We start from the raw sequence: 19885 nt of genomic DNA on the forward strand, positions 1-19885 counted from the left end.
TGTTCTTTGACAGTCTTGAATACTGAGTGCAGTTCAGTTAATAAAACTGTCTTTCTGGTGTTCATTACAAGCAAGCCAGAAAGTGTTTTTCTGTGTTCTACTTGTTAGTATGAACAAAGATGCAGTTTGCTGGAAATAAGCTGTACTCTGACAGTCTTTCTTATGGAGTGCAGTTCAGCTAATAAAACTCTTTCTGCCTTTCATTGCAAGCAAGCCCGAAAGTGTTTTTATGTTTCATACTGGATTGTAAAAGCAAAGTTGCTGTGTGCTGAAAACAAGTTGTTCTTTGACAGTCTTGAATACTGAGTGCAGTTCAGTTAATAAAACTGTCATTCTGGTGCTCATTGCAAGCAAGCCCGAAAGTGTTTTTATGCTTCATACTGGATTGTAAAAGCAAAGTTGCCGTGTGCTGAAAACGAGTTGTTCTTTGACAGTCTTGAATACTGAGTGCAGTTCAGTTAATAAAACTGTCTTTCTGGTGCTCATTGCAAGCAAGCCCGAAAGTGTTTTTATGCTTCATACTGGATTGTAAAAGCAAAGTTGCCGTGTGCTGAAAACAAGTTGTTCTTTGACAGTCTTGAATACTGAGTGCAGTTCAGTTAATAAAACTGTCTTTCTAGTGTTCATTACAAGCAAGCCCGAAAGTGTTTTTCTGTGTTCTACTTGTTAGCATGAACAAAGATGCAGTTTGCTGGAAATAAGCTGTACTCTGACAGTCTTTCTTATGGAGTGCAGTTCAGCTAATAAAACTCTTTCTGCCTTTCATTGCAAGCAAGCCCGAAAGTGTTTTTATGCTTCATACTGGATTGTAAAAGCAAAGTTGCCGTGTGCTGAAAACATGTTGTTCTTTGACAGTCTTGAATACTGAGTGCAGTTCAGTTAATAAAACTGTCTTTCTGGTGCTCATTGCAAACAAGCCAGAAAGTGTTTTTCTGTGTTCTACTTGTCTGTATAAGCAAACATGCAGTTTGCTGGAAATAAGCTGTTCTCTGACAGTCTTTCTTATGGATTGCAGTTCAGCTAATAAAACTCTTTCTGCCTTTCATTGCAAGCAAGCCCGAAAGTGTTTTTATGTTTCATACTGGATTGTAAAAGCAAAGTTGCTGTGTGCTGAAAACAAGTTGTTCTTTGACAGTCTTGAATACTGAGTTCAGTTCAGTTAATAAAACTGTCTTTCTGGTGCTCATTGCAAGCAAGCCCGAAAGTGTTTTTATGCTTCATACTGGATTGTAAAAGCAAAGTTGCCGTGTGCTGAAAACAAGTTGTTCTTTGACAGTCTTGAATACTGAGTGCAGTTCAGTTAATAAAACTGTCTTTCTGGTGCTCATTGCAAGCAAGCCCGAAAGTGTTTTTATGCTTCATACTGGATTGTGAAAGCAAAGTTGCCGTGTGCTGAAAACATGTTGTTCTTTGACAGTCTTGAATACTGAGTGCAGTTCAGTTAATAAAACTGTCTTTCTGGTGCTCATTACAAGCAAGCCAGAAAGTGTTTTTCTGTGTTCTACTTGTTAGTATAAACAAAGATGCAGTTTGCTGGAAATAAGCTGTACTCTGACAGTCTTTCTTATGGAGTGCAGTTCAGCTAATAAAACTCTTTCTGCCTTTCATTGCAAGCAAGCCCGAAAGTGTTTTTATGTTTCATAATGGATTGTAAAAGCAAAGTTGCCGTGTGCTGAAAACATGTTGTTCTTTGACAGTCTTGAATACTGAGTGCAGTTCAGTTAATAAAACTGTCTTTCTGGTGCTCATTACAAGCAAGCCAGAAAGTGCTTTTCTGTGTTCTACTTGTTAGTATAAACAAAGATGCAGTTTGCTGGAAATAAGCTGTTCTCTGACAGTCCTTCTTATGGAGTGCAGTTCAGCTAATAAAACTCTATCTGCCTTTCATTGCAAGCAAGCCCGAAAGTGTTTTTATGTTTCATACTGGATTGTAAAAGCAAAGTTGCTGTGTGCTGAAAACAAGTTGTTCTTTGACAGTCTTGAATACTGAGTGCAGTTCAGTTAATAAAACTGTCTTTCTGGTGCTCATTGCAAGCAAGCCCGAAAGTGTTTTTATGCTTCATACTGGATTGTGAAAGCAAAGTTGCCGTGTGCTGAAAACATGTTGTTCTTTGACAGTCTTGAATACTGAGTGCAGTTCAGTTAATAAAACTGTCTTTCTGGTGCTCATTACAAGCAAGCCAGAAAGTTTTTTTTCTGTGTTCTACTTGTTAGTATAAACAAAGATGCAGTTTGCTGGAAATAAGCTGTACTCTGACAGTCTTTCTTATGGAGTGCAGTTCAGCTAATAAAACTCTTTCTGCCTTTCATTGCAAGCAAGCCCGAAAGTGTTTTTATGTTTCATACTGGATTGTAAAAGCAAAGTTGCTGTGTGCTGAAAACAAGTTGTTCTTTGACAGTCTTGAATACAGAGTGCAGTTCAGTTAATAAAACTGTCATTCTGGTGCTCATTGCAAGCAAGCCCGAAAGTGTTTTTATGCTTCATACTGGATTGTAAAAGCAAAGTTGCCGTGTGCTGAAAACGAGTTGTTCTTTGACAGTCTTGAATACTGAGTGCAGTTCAGTTAATAAAACTGTCTTTCTGGTGCTCATTGCAAGCAAGCCCGAAAGTGTTTTTATGCTTCATACTGGATTGTAAAAGCAAAGTTGCCGTGTGCTGAAAACAAGTTGTTCTTTGACAGTCTTGAATACTGAGTGCAGTTCAGTTAATAAAACTGTCTTTCTAGTGTTCATTACAAGCAAGCCCGAAAGTGTTTTTCTGTGTTCTACTTGTTAGTATGAACAAAGATGCAGTTTGCTGGAAATAAGCTGTACTCTGACAGTCTTTCTTATGGAGTGCAGTTCAGCTAATAAAACTCTTTCTGCCTTTCATTGCAAGCAAGCCCGAAAGTGTTTTTATGCTTCATACTGGATTGTAAAAGCAAAGTTGCCGTGTGCTGAAAACATGTTGTTCTTTGACAGTCTTGAATACTGAGTGCAGTTCAGTTAATAAAACTGTCTTTCTGGTGCTCATTGCAAACAAGCCAGAAAGTGTTTTTCTGTGTTCTACTTGTCTGTATAAGCAAACATGCAGTTTGCTGGAAATAAGCTGTTCTCTGACAGTCTTTCTTATGGATTGCAGTTCAGCTAATAAAACTCTTTCTGCCTTTCATTGCAAGCAAGCCCGAAAGTGTTTTTATGTTTCATACTGGATTGTAAAAGCAAAGTTGCTGTGTGCTGAAAACAAGTTGTTCTTTGACAGTCTTGAATACTGAGTTCAGTTCAGTTAATAAAACTGTCTTTCTGGTGCTCATTGCAAGCAAGCCCGAAAGTGTTTTTATGCTTCATACTGGATTGTAAAAGCAAAGTTGCCGTGTGCTGAAAACAAGTTGTTCTTTGACAGTCTTGAATACTGAGTGCAGTTCAGTTAATAAAACTGTCTTTCTGGTGCTCATTGCAAGCAAGCCCGAAAGTGTTTTTATGCTTCATACTGGATTGTGAAAGCAAAGTTGCCGTGTGCTGAAAACATGTTGTTCTTTGACAGTCTTGAATACTGAGTGCAGTTCAGTTAATAAAACTGTCTTTCTGGTGCTCATTACAAGCAAGCCAGAAAGTGTTTTTCTGTGTTCTACTTGTTAGTATAAACAAAGATGCAGTTTGCTGGAAATAAGCTGTACTCTGACAGTCTTTCTTATGGAGTGCAGTTCAGCTAATAAAACTCTTTCTGCCTTTCATAGCAAGCAAGCCCGAAAGTGTTTTTATGCTTCATACTGGATTGTAAAGGCAAAGTTGCCGTGTGCTGAAAACAAGTTGTTCTTTGACAGTCTTGAATACTGAGTGCAGTTCAGTTAATAAAACTGTCTTTCTGGTGCTCATTGCAAACAAGCCAGAAAGTGTTTTTCTGTGTTCTACTTGTCTGTATAAGCAAAGATGCAGTTTGCTGGAAATAAGCTGTTCTCTGACAGTCTTTCTTATGGAGTGCAGTTCAGCTAATAAAACTCTATCTGCCTTTCATTGCAAGCAAGCCCGAAAGTGTTTTTATGTTTCATACTGGATTTTAAAAGCAAAGTTGCTGTGTGCTGAAAACAAGTTGTTCTTTGACAGTCTTGAATACTGAGTGCAGTTCAGTTAATAAAACTGTCTTTCTGGTGCTCATTGCAAGCAAGCCCGAAAGTGTTTTTATTCTTCATACTGGATTGTAAAAGCAAAGTTGCCGTGTGCTGAAAACAAGTTGTTCTTTGACAGTCTTGAATACTGAGTGCAGTTCAGTTAATAAAACTGTCTTTCTGGTGCTCATTGCAAGCAAGCCAGAAAGTGTTTTTATGCTTCATACTGGATTGTAAAAGCAAAGTTGCCGTGTGCTGAAAACAAGTTGTTCTTTGACAGTCTTGAATACTGAGTGCAGTTCAGTTAGTAAAACTGTTTTTCTGGTGCTCATTGCAAGCAAGCCAGAAAGTGTTTTTCTGTGTTCTTCTTGTCTGTATAAGCAAAGATGCAGTTTGCTGGAAATAAGCTGTTCTCTGACAGTCCTTCTTATGGAGTGCAGTTCAGCTAATAAAACTCTATCTGCCTTTCATTGCAAGCAAGCCCGAAAGTGTTTTTATGTTTCATACTGGATTGTAAAAGCAAAGTTGCTGTGTGCTGAAAACAAGTTGTTCTTTGACAGTCTTGAATACTGAGTGCAGTTCAGTTAATAAAACTGTCTTTCTGGTGCTCATTGCAAGCAAGCCCGAAAGTGTTTTTATGCTTCATACTGGATTGTGAAAGCAAAGTTGCCGTGTGCTGAAAACATGTTGTTCTTTGACAGTCTTGAATACTGAGTGCAGTTCAGTTAATAAAACTGTCTTTCTGGTGTTCATTACAAGCAAGCCAGAAAGTGTTTTTCTGTGTCCTGCTTGTTAGTATGAACAAAGATGCAGTTTGCTGGAAATAAGCTGTACTCTGACAGTCTTTCTTATGGAGTGCAGTTCAGCTAATAAAACTCTTTCTGCCTTTCATTGCAAGCAAGCCCGAAAGTGTTTTTATGTTTCATACTGGATTGTAAAAGCAAAGTTGCTGTGTGCTGAAAACAAGTTGTTCTTTGACAGTCTTGAATACTGAGTGCAGTTCAGTTAATAAAAATGTCTTTCTGGTGCTCATTGCAAGCAAGCCCGAAAGTGTTTTTATGCTTCATACTGGATTGTAAAAGCAAAGTTGCCGTGTGCTGAAAACGAGTTGTTCTTTGACAGTCTTGAATACTGAGTGCAGTTCAGTTAATAAAACTGTCTTTCTGGTGCTCATTGCAAGCAAGCCCGAAAGTGTTTTTATGCTTCATACTGGATTGTAAAAGCAAAGTTGCCGTGTGCTGAAAACAAGTTGTTCTTTGACAGTCTTGAATACTGAGTGCAGTTCAGTTAATAAAACTGTCTTTCTAGTGTTCATTACAAGCAAGCCCGAAAGTGTTTTTCTGTGTTCTACTTGTTAGTATGAACAAAGATGCAGTTTGCTGGAAATAAGCTGTACTCTGACAGTCTTTCTTATGGAGTGCAGTTCAGCTAATAAAACTCTTTCTGCCTTTCATTGCAAGCAAGCCCGAAAGTGTTTTTATGCTTCATACTGGATTGTAAAAGCAAAGTTGCCGTGTGCTGAAAACAAGTTGTTCTTTGACAGTCTTGAATACTGAGTGCAGTTCAGTTAATAAAACTGTCTTTCTGGTGCTCATTGCAAGCAAGCCAGAAAGTGTTTTTCTGTGTTCTTCTTGTCTGTATAAGCAAAGATGCAGTTTGCTGGAAATAAGCTGTTCTCTGACAGTCTTTCTTATGGAGTGCAGTTCAGCTAATAAAACTCTATCTGCCTTTCATTGCAAGCAAGCCCGAAAGTGTTTTTATGTTTCATACTGGATTGTAAAAGCAACGTTGCCGTGTGCTGAAAACAAGTTGTTCTTTGACAGTCTTGAATACTGAGTGCAGTTCAGTTAATAAAACTGTCTTTCTGGTGCTCATTACAAGCAAGCCAGAAAGAGTTTTTCTGTGTTCTATTTGTTAGTATAAACAAAGATGCAGTTTGCTGGAAATAAGCTGTACTCTGACAGTCTTTCTTATGGAGTGCAGTTCAGCTAATAAAACTCTTTCTGTCTTTCATTGCAAGCAAGCCCGAAAGTGTTTTTATGTTTCATAATGGATTGTAAAAGCAAAGTTGCCGTGTGCTGAAAACATGTTGTTCTTTGACAGTCTTGAATACTGAGTGCAGTTCAGTTAATAAAACTGTCTTTCTGGTGCTCATTACAAGCAAGCCAGAAAGTGCTTTTCTGTGTTCTACTTGTTAGTATAAACAAAGATGCAGTTTGCTGGAAATAAGCTGTTCTCTGACAGTCCTTCTTATGGAGTGCAGTTCAGCTAATAAAACTCTATCTGCCTTTCATTGCAAGCAAGCCCGAAAGTGTTTTTATGTTTCATACTGGATTGTAAAAGCAAAGTTGCTGTGTGCTGAAAACAAGTTGTTCTTTGACAGTCTTGAATACTGAGTGCAGTTCAGTTAATAAAACTGTCTTTCTGGTGCTCATTGCAAGCAAGCCCGAAAGTGTTTTTATGCTTCATACTGGATTGTGAAAGCAAAGTTGCCGTGTGCTGAAAACATGTTGTTCTTTGACAGTCTTGAATACTGAGTGCAGTTCAGTTAATAAAACTGTCTTTCTGGTGCTCATTACAAGCAAGCCAGAAAGTTTTTTTTCTGTGTTCTACTTGTTAGTATAAACAAAGATGCAGTTTGCTGGAAATAAGCTGTACTCTGACAGTCTTTCTTATGGAGTGCAGTTCAGCTAATAAAACTCTTTCTGCCTTTCATTGCAAGCAAGCCCGAAAGTGTTTTTATGCTTCATACTGGATTGTAAAAGCAAAGTTGCCGTGTGCTGAAAACAAGTTGTTCTTTGACAGTCTTGAATACTGAGTGCAGTTCAGTTAATAAAACTGTCTTTCTGGTGTTCATTACAAGCAAGCCAGAAAGTGTTTTTCTGTGTTCTACTTGTTAGTATGAACAAAGATGCAGTTTGCTGGAAATAAGCTGTACTCTGACAGTCTTTCTTATGGAGTGCAGTTCAGCTAATAAAACTCTTTCTGCCTTTCATTGCAAGCAAGCCCGAAAGTGTTTTTATGTTTCATACTGGATTGTAAAAGCAAAGTTGCTGTGTGCTGAAAACAAGTTGTTCTTTGACAGTCTTGAATACTGAGTGCAGTTCAGTTAATAAAACTGTCTTTCTGGTGCTCATTGCAAGCAAGCCCGAAAGTGTTTTTATGCTTCATACTGGATTGTGAAAGCAAAGTTGCCGTGTGCTGAAAACATGTTGTTCTTTGACAGTCTTGAATACTGAGTGCAGTTCAGTTAATAAAACTGTCTTTCTGGTGTTCATTACAAGCAAGCCAGAAAGTGTTTTTCTGTGTCCTGCTTGTTAGTATGAACAAAGATGCAGTTTGCTGGAAATAAGCTGTACTCTGACAGTCTTTCTTATGGAGTGCAGTTCAGCTAATAAAACTCTTTCTGCCTTTCATTGCAAGCAAGCCCGAAAGTGTTTTTATGTTTCATACTGGATTGTAAAAGCAAAGTTGCTGTGTGCTGAAAACAAGTTGTTCTTTGACAGTCTTGAATACTGAGTGCAGTTCAGTTAATAAAAATGTCTTTCTGGTGCTCATTGCAAGCAAGCCCGAAAGTGTTTTTATGCTTCATACTGGATTGTAAAAGCAAAGTTGCCGTGTGCTGAAAACGAGTTGTTCTTTGACAGTCTTGAATACTGAGTGCAGTTCAGTTAATAAAACTGTCTTTCTGGTGCTCATTGCAAGCAAGCCCGAAAGTGTTTTTATGCTTAATACTGGATTGTAAAAGCAAAGTTGCCGTGTGCTGAAAACAAGTTGTTCTTTGACAGTCTTGAATACTGAGTGCAGTTCAGTTAATAAAACTGTCTTTCTAGTGTTCATTACAAGCAAGCCCGAAAGTGTTTTTCTGTGTTCTACTTGTTAGTATGAACAAAGATGCAGTTTGCTGGAAATAAGCTGTACTCTGACAGTCTTTCTTATGGAGTGCAGTTCAGCTAATAAAACTCTTTCTGCCTTTCATTGCAAGCAAGCCCGAAAGTGTTTTTATGCTTCATACTGGATTGTAAAAGCAAAGTTGCCGTGTGCTGAAAACATGTTGTTCTTTGACAGTCTTGAATACTGAGTGCAGTTCAGTTAATAAAACTGTCTTTCTGGTGCTCTTTGCAAACAAGCCAGAAAGTGTTAGTAGTATATATCCTACACCTTCTGTCAAACACCTCTGTGAATGATTTATGACCCCTTGATTTATGACCCCTGATTTATGACCCAGGTGACAGGTCAGTACAGGATGTCCTTATATGGGCTTCCCCTCACACCTACACCCACCCCCCTGACACCCTCACACCCCCCAACATGTTGGGGGTGGTTGTGCTTGCATATGTATTTAAAATGACCCTGGTGGATTTCTATGGCTAAACGCTTTTTAAAATGTCTACAGTGTGTGTAAATCAGTCTCTTTTAAGAGAATCTACAGTTACACCAACTATTAGTTCTGAAACCAACGTTGCTTTTGCGCCAAGGAAGAAACGGCGTGGTAAAGCATTTGGTAGCAGCCCTCGCGAATATTTTAGGGGTGTTAAAATTAACCAGTTTGATTCTCGGGGTTATGACTGACAGGTCAGTACAGGATGCCCTTATATGGGTTTCCCCTCACACCCACACCACACCCCTGACACACCCACAGCCCCCCATGTATATATAGTTAGCTTGAATCCTGTGTTTGTGAGAAAGCCTATACCGACACTATTTGGAAGTCGCAATGGATTCCTTCATTTTCGGTAAGTGTTAAACTACAGATTTCTACCTAATTTTTTGTCAGAATTTCGGTGATATAATATTTTCTTACCCACTTAACAGGGTTTATCTTGTCTAGGTACATCTGAGTTAGAAACCATCCGTGCCATTAGGAGCATTGAAGGTTTATCACAACTTTGTGAAGGTATGACTCTGCTCTTTATTATTTTATGTGTCTTTTTTGATTTTAGTTGTTATTCATGAGATTATTTTTTCATTTCTTCAGAAACTGTGGATGCTACGGGGTATTTAAATCCTCTTGGTAGGTTGTCTGATACATCTTATAACTCATGGTGTTATATTTTGATTGTGTGTCGCAATAGTGTGTAATTTATATGTTCTCTGTAGTAGGGTTGACACGTTTGGTTGAAGAAACAAATCTCTTAACACCGCCAGGGTTTGAAGTTGTTTCCGGCACCTCTGCCGTTGTTGAACCATTGGATGCTACGTACGCCAACAACGACCAAGCGCCGCAAACATTTACGCCGTGTTTAACAAGCAGTCCCACCCGAGCCAATCAAAGCGTCCCAAGGGACATCAGGGTGCCTGTTCCACAAGGAAAACGTGGTAGTTTTGGATCTGGTGGTGCTCAAACATCGCGCTCAAGTAGTGGTAAACGTCTTAGATTGGACGATATCCACAAAACAAACGGTAATAAAAACACAAATTTAAATATTATTTGTATTATTTATAACATGAGGTTTGTGTGTTAACGAGTGTTTCATTATTTTATCTGTTCATAGATTTGGACATTTTCGATCTGTCGGTGTATGAGGACTGTGTTGATCCTGGTCTGTGCGCCGCTGGATGGTCTGATGAGTTATTTAAAACATGGAATGATAACAGCTTTACAGTAAAGGAGGACAACGGTGCTGCTGTTGTGCCGAATGATGTGTTAAATGATGCTCTGATCGAACCTGGGGACTCTGTTACGGATGAAATAAAATCCAATCAAGATCACGAACAACAACAACAACAACAACAACAACAACAACAACAAAACCAGGTGGGGGGTTGTAATTGTGCTAACAACCCTGTTGAGCTTATAACGTTGATGAGACAGATGTCACAGGAGATCGCTAAAATCTCTATTGAACAGCGTAGGCAGGCTGCTTTAAACCGCAGGCGTGACAATATTATTCAGAAACAGTTTGAATGTATTGAAGCCTTGTGTAAAGAACAAACAGCTAATGCCAATTTAGTTAAGGATATTCATGGTTTGTGTAAGAAACAGGTTGCGCACAGTGAAACAGCGTTAGAATTGTTGTATAAATTAAACAGACTTTTGCAGTTAAAAAAATCAACACGGATCCCTGTTGCAGGACCGTCTTGTAGATGATAATAGTTAATATTATAATTGTTATTATTATTATTATTGTGTTAATAATATACTGTGTTTTTTTTTTTTTTCAAGTATGTGTTAAATAAATCAAATCATTAACGTACATTCAAAAGTAATAGCATTATTTTTAAACCATTGACATTTAAAAACCAACAATTTGTGTATCGAAAACCAAATAGGTCTAAACAGTCATGGCATCTACAGATTTTGCGCTTGATGACCCAATATATGAAGCGTGGAAACAGTTGTCTCCGAGTGAAAAAATGCTTTGTCTTATGGACGAATATGATATGGGTATTGAATCGCTTAGCAACCAGCAAGACGTAGACATACAAGACAGCGATAACAGTAACGCACATGGCTTATTACAAATTACACTGGACGAATGGTTAACAAACACAAGACAAGCATCACATACACAACCGGTTAAGCGTTGTAGATATGATAGTAGTGGCGAACAATCAACAGATTTTGCATGTGATGACGCAACATATGATGCTTGGGGGCGGTTGTCTCCAAGTGAAAAACTACACTGTCTTATCGAAGAATGTGACATGGCTATAGCAGACCTAGAAAATGATATTCAAAATAATACACAACACATAAACAATGAACAAACAGGTAGCGGTGTGACAACACCTGGACATTCAGCATTTGACCCAACAGCTCCTAACTTTGGTTTATCTGACGGTCATATAGCAGAATTGGTGAGAAATGGTGGTGTTGTAGACGATTATACCATAGTGTCTAGGAATCGGTTTAACAGCGTTGTGCTTCACCGGATGCTGAATTTACATGACGCGCCATCCACAGACATAGCTTCATACACGTCCTATATACACGATGTGTTGTCAGAAATTGTGTCATTCTCCAGGGTCTTGGCTGGTGATGGTGGTGTTATCGACATCACCCTAAGAGGTAGTAGTTTAACATCTGATGTAAACACGGTGTTGTCTTCAAGGGACGGTTACAGTGTGGACAGATTTTCAGACGCTATTGAAAGGGTTATGCAGAGCAATAACAGTATTAAAACGGATGAGAGTTTGGCTCTGACTGTCTCGATAGTCGTAGGTAAAAATGGTGGTGTTCGTCGTAAGGTGCGTGACCTAGCACACGATCAGGTGATCAAAAGGAACAGACTGAATCTTTTCTGCCCAACAAACATCTCAAACAATCTGTGTTTTGCAATCTGCATTGCTCTTTTTCTGAATCCGCATGTACCACATAACACATTAGAACCTATAGCCGAACAGATACAGATAAACATTGGCTACACACGTGACCATAGAGTAGGTTTTAATGATATTGGTCGTTTTGAATATAAGTATGGTATTAAAATAGTTGTGTTCCACAAGAGTCGTTCGGGTAAATTAGAAAAGTACCAAACCAAAGACAAACCACATACCAAGACTGCGTTTCTGTACCTCCATGACGGTCATTATTATTTGGTAAAAAATTTGAAAGCGTTCATGGGGGTGCCGCATGTTTGCACGTTTTGTTATACGGGCTACACTAACGCCAGAGATCATAGCTGTAAATATAGTTGCGATGTGTGTCAAGATGCGATGTGTCACAAACACCCCAGGCGTGTGAAATATTGTGATGACTGTTCGCGTTACTGCAAGTCTGTCTATTGCTATGAGCAGCATAAGAAACAAAAACAACAGTCTATTACAGGGGTGATAGCATCCTCATGCAATCTAACTAAGTATTGCAAAAAATGTGGCCATCGTTATCACGTAAGTTTAATAAAACCAAAACCCCACAAGTGTGTGTCGGGTCGTTGTGTTCATTGTGGTGAAGATTTAATATCGGACACCACACATGAATGTTACATACAGCCGATCAAAATAAAAGAACCCAGTAATTCCTACATCTTTTTCGACTTTGAGACACGCTTTGAAAATGGAAAGCATGAAGCTAATTTTGTCTGCGCTATTACATATGATGGTACAGAATTCACTGCAGAGGGGTCTGACTGCATAGAAAGGCTTATGAGAAAGTTTAGACAGCTCAAATATCAAGGGTACACATGGTTAGCACACAATGCGGCCGGTTTTGACAATTTTCTATTATTGGAATATTTTTCTAGTGTGGGTGTCGCTGTCAAAATTACCATGATGGGGTGTAGACTGATCTCCATGTATGATGAAACATACAAACAACGTTACATAGACTCATATTCATTCATTCCAATGCGTTTGGCTAAAACAACATCAGCCTTAAATCTAACATGCTCCGAGAAAGGACATTTCCCACACAAATTCAATTTAAAACAAAATGAGAACTATGTGGGGCCATACCCTGAAAAGGGTTTTTATGGTTATGACACTATGAACGACAAAGGTAAAAAAGAGTTTGACGAATGGTACGACACAGTCTCAAACGGTGTTTTTGACTTCCAAAAGGAGTTGTATGTTTACGGCAGGAACGACGTTGTTTTACTGCGCGAAGCATGTATCAAGTATCGCGAAGAATTCATTCAGTGCACAAAGCTAGACCCGTTTAATTATACGACATTAGCATCATGTTGTATGGCAGTATACAAAACACATTTTCTACCAAAAGACACGCTGGCGCTGACACACAACAACGCATACATTAACCAGCACAAGACATTCTCTAACGTCTCTATTGAATGGCTTGAGTATGTTAAGCATGTAAGAGATGTTGATATGCACCACGCTTTAACTCACGGGGAAATGAAGTTTGGCGCATATTATGTGGATGGTTATTATGAAAAAGATGGTGTGCGAAAAGCTTTAGAATTTAATGGTTGCATGCATCATGGTCATGAATGTCGTTACAACCCGAACCAGTGCCATCCTATGTCAAAGGTCTTGTATGGAGATTTGCGAATGCGGTTTGATACCAAGGTGGAGACGCTTGTTCGTGCATATGGTCTAGAAGTTGAAGTGATGTGGGAATGTCAGTGGGCATCTGCTAAGAGGGATGATTTGGATGTTGCCACGTTCATTTCTAATTACACAGCTCCTGAAAGGCTCAAACCAAGAGACGCACTTTTTGGTGGTCGAACAAATGCGTATAATTTGTATTACAAAGCAAAGGAGGGTGAGAAGATTAGATATTTGGACTTCACCAGCTTGTACCCATTCTGCCAGGCCCGGAAGAAATACCCAGTAGGGCACCCCCAAATATTTTTCAAAGACTTTCAACCTCTTGAGGATTACTATGGTCTAGTCAAGGCAACAGTATATCCGCCAAGAAAACTCCTTCACCCTGTTTTACCATACCGTTGTAATGGAAAGTTAATGTTCCCGCTGTGCCGCACATGTGCCGAGCACGAAAACCAGTTGCATTCATGTATGCATAGTGATGAAGAGAGATCTATAACGGGGTCATGGGTCAGTATTGAACTAGTGAAGGCTGTTGAGAAAGGGTATGTAGTTGCAAAAATCCATGAAGTTTGGCATTTCCCAGACAGTTCAGAGACATTGTTCTGTGAGTATGTAAAGACGTTTTTACAGTACAAGCAGGAGGCCAGTGGTTATCCAGCACATGCTGTCACAGAGGAAGAGAGGGCCGAATACATCAGGGATTATTTTGAAAAGGAAAATATCCAACTGAATCCTGAAAAGATATGCCTTAACCAGGCGCGTCGCTCTATTAACAAATTGTTGTTAAACAGCTTGTGGGGCCGTTTTTCAATGAGGGAAAACCTGCCCGTGTCTGAAGTGTTAACGGACCCTGAACAGTTTTCACAACACATCTTTGGTGACGGCTATGAGGTTAAACACTTTTCATTTGTGTCTGACACCGCAGCATTGATTCAGTGGTGCTATTCGGCTGGAGACAGCTGTCCAACACGTGATATTAATGTATTCCTCGGCGCATTTACAACAGCGCACGCTCGTTTAGAATTGTATAATCTAATGGATAAATTGGGAGACAGATTGTTGTATAGCGACACTGACAGTGTTATTTTTGTTTCTCGTGAAGGTGATTGGGAACCCACTCTGGGGCCTTATTTAGGCGATTTGACAGACGAGATTGGTGGTGGTGATTACATTACAGAGTTCTGCTCGGGAGGTCCTAAGACGTACGGTTATCTTACAGCTGGCGGTAAAACATGCATGAAAGCAAAGGGCATTACGCTAAATTCTGAAAACTCAAAAGTTATTAGACTCGACACACTTATTGACCTTGTTGATAATTATGTGACGAATCGCGATACTAGCCGACACATACTTGCTCGCGCTGACGGCATTGTGAGAAATAAAAAGAACCTCACGCTGAAAAACAAATCAGTAGTGAAGCGGTTTAAAGTTGTGTACAACAAACGTGTCCTGTTGCCTGATTTTTCAACACTTCCTTATGGGTACTAAAGACAGTCGAGGTGTGATAGATGTTGACGGGTTTGATTTTAGATTACAACACCCATTTTCGTGTGTAATAAGCGGACCATCAAATTCCGGAAAAACTTTTTTTGTAAAACAGTTGATTGAGCGTTCTGATGAGTTGATTTCAAATAAAATAGAAAATATAGTATACATTTATGACTGCTGGCAACCCCTTTATGATGAAATGTTAAAGATAAGAAATATTATTTTTGTTCAAGGGATACCAACGTCGCTATGTGACGACACACTTTTACCGCTTAACAGAAATAATTTGTTAATAATTGATGATGTTATGAAAGATGCCAGCAATAATGCCGAAGTGGAAAAGGTGTTTACACAGTATGTACATCACAGAAATTTAAGCGCCATTTACTTAATGCAAAATTTGTTTTTTCAAGGAAAGTCTAGTAGGACAATTAGTTTGAATACAAACTATCTCATATTATTTAAAAATCCAAGAGACAACAATCAGGTTTGTGTATTAGGTAGACAGATGTACCCCGGCAACACCAAATTTTTCATGGAATGTTTTCAAAATGCTGTTAGCAAGCCGTTCGGTCACCTTTTAATTGATTATAAAGCTAAGACTCCTGAAAACTTTCGTCTCAGAACAGATCTGCTTTCAAACACGCCTGTTGTTTACATTCCGAAAATACGCAGATAGATCAGCATGTCGGACAGACTATATAGAAACCTGCCGCTTCTTAAACTTTTATTTAAAGCCACACCAGCACAGAGACGTGTTATTTTACAAACGGCGTCTAATGAACTTATCTTAACTCTGTGTGAGGTTGCCCTTAATGTTCTTAATGGCACTGTACCTCTCACATCAACGCAATATCGAGAGTTAAAGAAGAAGAAGTCTGAAATTAAATTTATCGCTGATAAAAAGGTTGGTGTTTCACGGAAAAAGAAAATAATTAATCAGAAAGGCGGCTTTCTTTTACCATTGTTAAGCGTTGCTTTACCATTTATAGCAAGCTTGATAGCGGGGAGATAAACTGAAGACATGGAGTATGCTGAAAAATTATTTTTGGTACCTCAGCACCAGTTGGATAAGTTAAAGAGTGATAACAGTCGGGGCGCTGTCCGACAAATTGTAGAAAATGATTTGGACGTGTCGATCAGAGATATTTTGGCCAGGAGGGATCTCGACCCCCACGAGAAGGCCAAACTTTATACATCCGTGTTACAGAGATATTTAACCATCGCTAAACATGGTGATATGGAGACCAATACTTTAACATTGTCATTGCCGCATGCGGATACTGTTAATAAGGAAATAAATGTTGTCGATCAGACTGGTAACAAACATTCCATACTCGATGATGTTCTTAGAAATGTATCTTCGCGAAGCAGACAGAATGTTCAGTATGTTTTAGATACAATGTCTAAATCAAAAGATGTGTCTTCCTGGAATGAATTAGGAGAATTTGTCTTAAATGGACGTACGATCCCAGGGTCACATATTCTGGACTTGGTGAAAAGCATCACCGCCGCACACCGTGTTAGCGATGATCGTAGACCTCAGGGGTGGAGCGAGTTTCTAGAGGCTTTTGCTGTTTTAAACATCCCTCTTTCTACCATACCAAATAAGTTTGTCAGACAAAAAATTAATTTGTTAAAAAATAAAAAGTCTGCTGATTATGCTACACCAGTGAAAGGCACTTTGCAATCGCCTGTTAAGAGTGTTGAACACCCCAGATTTCACTCCCCCGTTTTAGACAGAAGTGTTTGGTTAAACTTCTAATTGTTATATATTTTATTTTTATTTTATTTGATGTGTGTGTGATTGTGTTGTTTAATTGATTGTTTTGAATATTTTTCACATTGTTTGAAAACTGTCATTTGTTGTTTTATTATTGTTACATGTATATTTGTAAATAAACGAACCAGAGTTGAAAATCTTTTTTGAAAATCAGTGTTTTTATTCGTCAGCTTTACACTACACAGGGTTATACAATAAACATCTCTCCTTTTTGAACATGTTGTATACAAATAAACGACCTGTTCTTACAAACACACGGATACAAATGTTTCACAAAGGCTGAAACCATATTGTCATTTTTAGTTAAATTAAAACCATATTTTGACATCACTTCTTCATAATTACACAGTCTAACCATGTGGTATAGAAAAAACACACAATGTTGACCGCATGTAGTTGATGTAAAATCTTGAACTTGTCTGGTAGAATACCTCAAAGTCGTGCATGTTGTTTTAAGGAAATCACTAATAATTTTAGGGAACTTGTCATAGGTAGGTGCATTTCCAAAACTGTCAAAAAAACACCCGACACGGTCTTCACTTATGTAGATAGCAAGCCAATGTTCGCCAGGAAGATCAGATGAGTGTGTATTGACAATAGCCGTCACAGGTAATTTCCATATACCATTTGTTGGTAATTGGTCACATGCTAACACACCGAGAAAATGTGTGTTAACAGCCACTTTGTCCATTACAGCAGACAGCTCCAACGTATTCATTAGTAATAATCCACTAAAACTTGTCTTCGGTTAGAGATTTCAATGATGCTGTCAAAAACAGCATACACAACCAAATTTACAGTATGCGGGAGCGGCTGTCTGAAACGAACCTCCAGTCTAATATTACCTGATTTGACCAAAGACACGTGTTGACCGCATTCTTCATCAGGTGTGAGGTTAAAAGCATACAGAGTGTAACCCTGTAGGAAATCCTGCCTATCAATTGGCAATGCCTGGTTTTTCAGATGTCTTCCAGATGCAAGCGCTAACTGGAAGAATTCGCGCACGGCGGAACCAGTGTGGAAATCGGGTTGGTGTGGTTTGGCTGGAAATTGTTGGCCGTCTAAATAGACCGCAAGAAACTCCAAGTTGTAATGTTTAAACGCGAAGGGGTTTTTATTATAGGCGCCTGTGAATGCATCATTATCAACCATGGCTATTATCATAGACTTAGGTAGAGTCCCCAAGAACAAATTTTCTTGGTTAGAAACACGTGTTCCAGCAGGTATGGAAAAATTTTTTAGACACACTCTGTCAATGGGGTATTTAGCCGTTGTTGACAACAATGTCTGGGCATGACCCAACCTTACAGCTGGTGACACAGATACTTTTTTGACAAATAACGATGCAGAGAGAATATTCACTTTGTATGCTAACGCGTCATGCCGCATTAGACAGAAATCATCCTTATTACGAGTCATGCGTATTTTTATATCAACACCGTTAAGCATCAATTTCTCCTGAAAAAATATGTCGCTATGAATCGGGGTCAGCAGTTCTACCACATTACTAGCGTTTGTAAATGCGGCCCTCTTTGCCAAACCGCGATTGTTCCTTGCGGGGTTTGTTTCATCCATATGCCCTGCAGTGTCCAGATAAAAGAGGCCTGCAGAGAAGACAGTTTCCAGGGTGTCCCGACCATAGTTGGCGAGACATTCTATCATGCTACGGTATGGGTAGGTACTTGAACTCTGTGATACCAGCCTGTCTCCTAGGGACACGTCGACCTGTGAAAATATTGTAGCTCCAGGATAGTTTATCAACCCCACAGCGGCTCCGTCATCAATGTCGCTTCCGTCAGGTTTTGTGATTTTAAGACGAAGGTATAATAGTGTGTTATTTAGATCCATATAATCTTCACCATGGCCGGCTATGAAAAACTCCAGTGGGGCTGTGTCGGATATTGCTGACAGCGGCGGAATTTCGACATAAGTGTTTTTCTCAATAGCGGTTTGTGTTAAAGGTACTGTAAACAAGTCCAGTTCTGATTTAATACACTCCTCAGACATGCGATGAAGTAGAGCCATGATCAGAAAATGGTTTTAACAGGTTTCCTACAGGTCGAGGTTGTTGTCTGCTTCCCCTTACTCTTTCTTTTTGACACTATGTGTTTTTTCATCTCAAGCTTGGTTTTCTTAGCAGGACGGCCACGCCTCTTACCAGGGGGTCGTTTCACAGATTTTCGAGCCATCACCAACATACCCGACCCATCTTGATTGTGTGCCATCATACGCGTCAGACCGTTACTGACAACATCGCTTACAATGTTTTTAGCAGCTGTTTTTAGATGTGGTTTGGCTATATTAAAACCCTTCTTGAACAACGGTATAGCCATTCTGAATAAATTTCTAAAAATCCCACCAAATCCCGCACCATACATTGTTGGGCTACCTGTATAGCCGGGCATGTGGCCTCCGGCCTGACTTTGATAGTAAGAAACGTAACGTTCAGGATCCATGGCCAGTCTGTTGAAAGATTCCATTTTCAAAACCTAATTCCTTGTTTTACAGGTCTAAAGTGTAGCTTTACAACCACTTTCCCATAAGAAAAATTTACGTGCTGGTTCTGATCGGTTTTCACTTCTATAGCGATATCGTTTATCTGTGATTTTGTTGTCGACACGTAGTGTGGCTTACTGTATCTAACTGTGACAATATCATGGTTGTTCCCTGATATATGTACACATCTTAACAGAGGTACAAAACTGTCACCAATTAATTGGTAATCAACAATGTCTGTGTAAACAAACATTGAGTAGAAACCACCATAGATGTCGACAGGGTGTGGCGCGTACTCTTTTTGTACGACATCCGGGTCATTTGTTTTAACTACACACTCTAGTATCACACCCGGTTTAAAACCCAAGATGATGGCTAGTTTACCATTAAATATCAAACCGATATCAGATAACGTCTTAATAAATAACCTGTGACTTATTTGGTCATAAACAAGACCTATTGAATGGTCTGCTAGATGGATATTAATCTCAGCAACTAATGCCGGTATATGGTTATAATACCCTGTAGGTAGTGTTATTTGTGTTGTTTTGCCAGATTTTTTATCAATTACGCTAAATGTGGCATCTAGCTCACAAAAGGTTGTCCACGTTCGTGGGTATTGAAACTCTATCACCCCTACTTCCCAGTCACCTTTTAGATCGATTGGTTTTGCTAGTTTTGTTCTATAATTAGAAATTTGATTATCGGGGTATACCGACATAGACGAATTGCTCGGCAGTGTGACGCAAAAACCATTGTCCCCCATATTTGTCCTTTGATGTAAATGAACTAGTTCACAAAGTACAACACCTTTTAAGGCCTTTGTATGTCCACAACATCATTTTCAGGAACCCAGCTGTTAAATTTTGACGGCCAACCTAACCATTTCACTAAAACCATTGTTTTTCTACCCTGTTTTTTTTTATCCAAAATCTTTTCAACTTTGAATGCTTTTTCTGTAGACATGCGTATTTTTTGCAACTCTTCTTCATAGAAACGGCCGTGTATAATGTCACCGTCATAATCTTTCAATTTATAAACGGGTGGTTGTCGTCGGATACATTCTGATATAGTGAAAAAC

General features: G+C 39.1%; 1 protein-coding gene and 1 long non-coding RNA gene across 2 annotated transcripts; one reads left to right on the forward strand and one right to left on the reverse strand.

Annotated features, from left to right (window-relative positions):
• Positions 1-8869: 8869 nt before the first annotated feature.
• Positions 8870-9234, forward strand: LOC136673297 (uncharacterized). Its single transcript, XR_010795919.1, has 3 exons — positions 8870-8982; positions 9064-9099; positions 9186-9234. It is a non-coding gene; the product is annotated as an uncharacterized lncRNA (long non-coding RNA).
• A 7791-nt stretch (positions 9235-17025) lies between these two features.
• LOC136674121 (uncharacterized protein F54H12.2-like) lies at positions 17026-18333 on the reverse strand. The gene has a single exon (XM_066649990.1). The coding sequence runs from the start codon at positions 18331-18333 to the stop codon at positions 17026-17028; it is 1308 nt and encodes a 435-aa protein (XP_066506087.1).
• Between the last annotated feature and the right edge of the window lie 1552 nt (positions 18334-19885).

The sequence above is a fragment of the Hoplias malabaricus genome, chromosome 17 (assembly GCF_029633855.1).
Source record: "Hoplias malabaricus isolate fHopMal1 chromosome 17, fHopMal1.hap1, whole genome shotgun sequence".
NCBI lineage: Eukaryota > Metazoa > Chordata > Actinopteri > Characiformes > Erythrinidae > Hoplias > Hoplias malabaricus.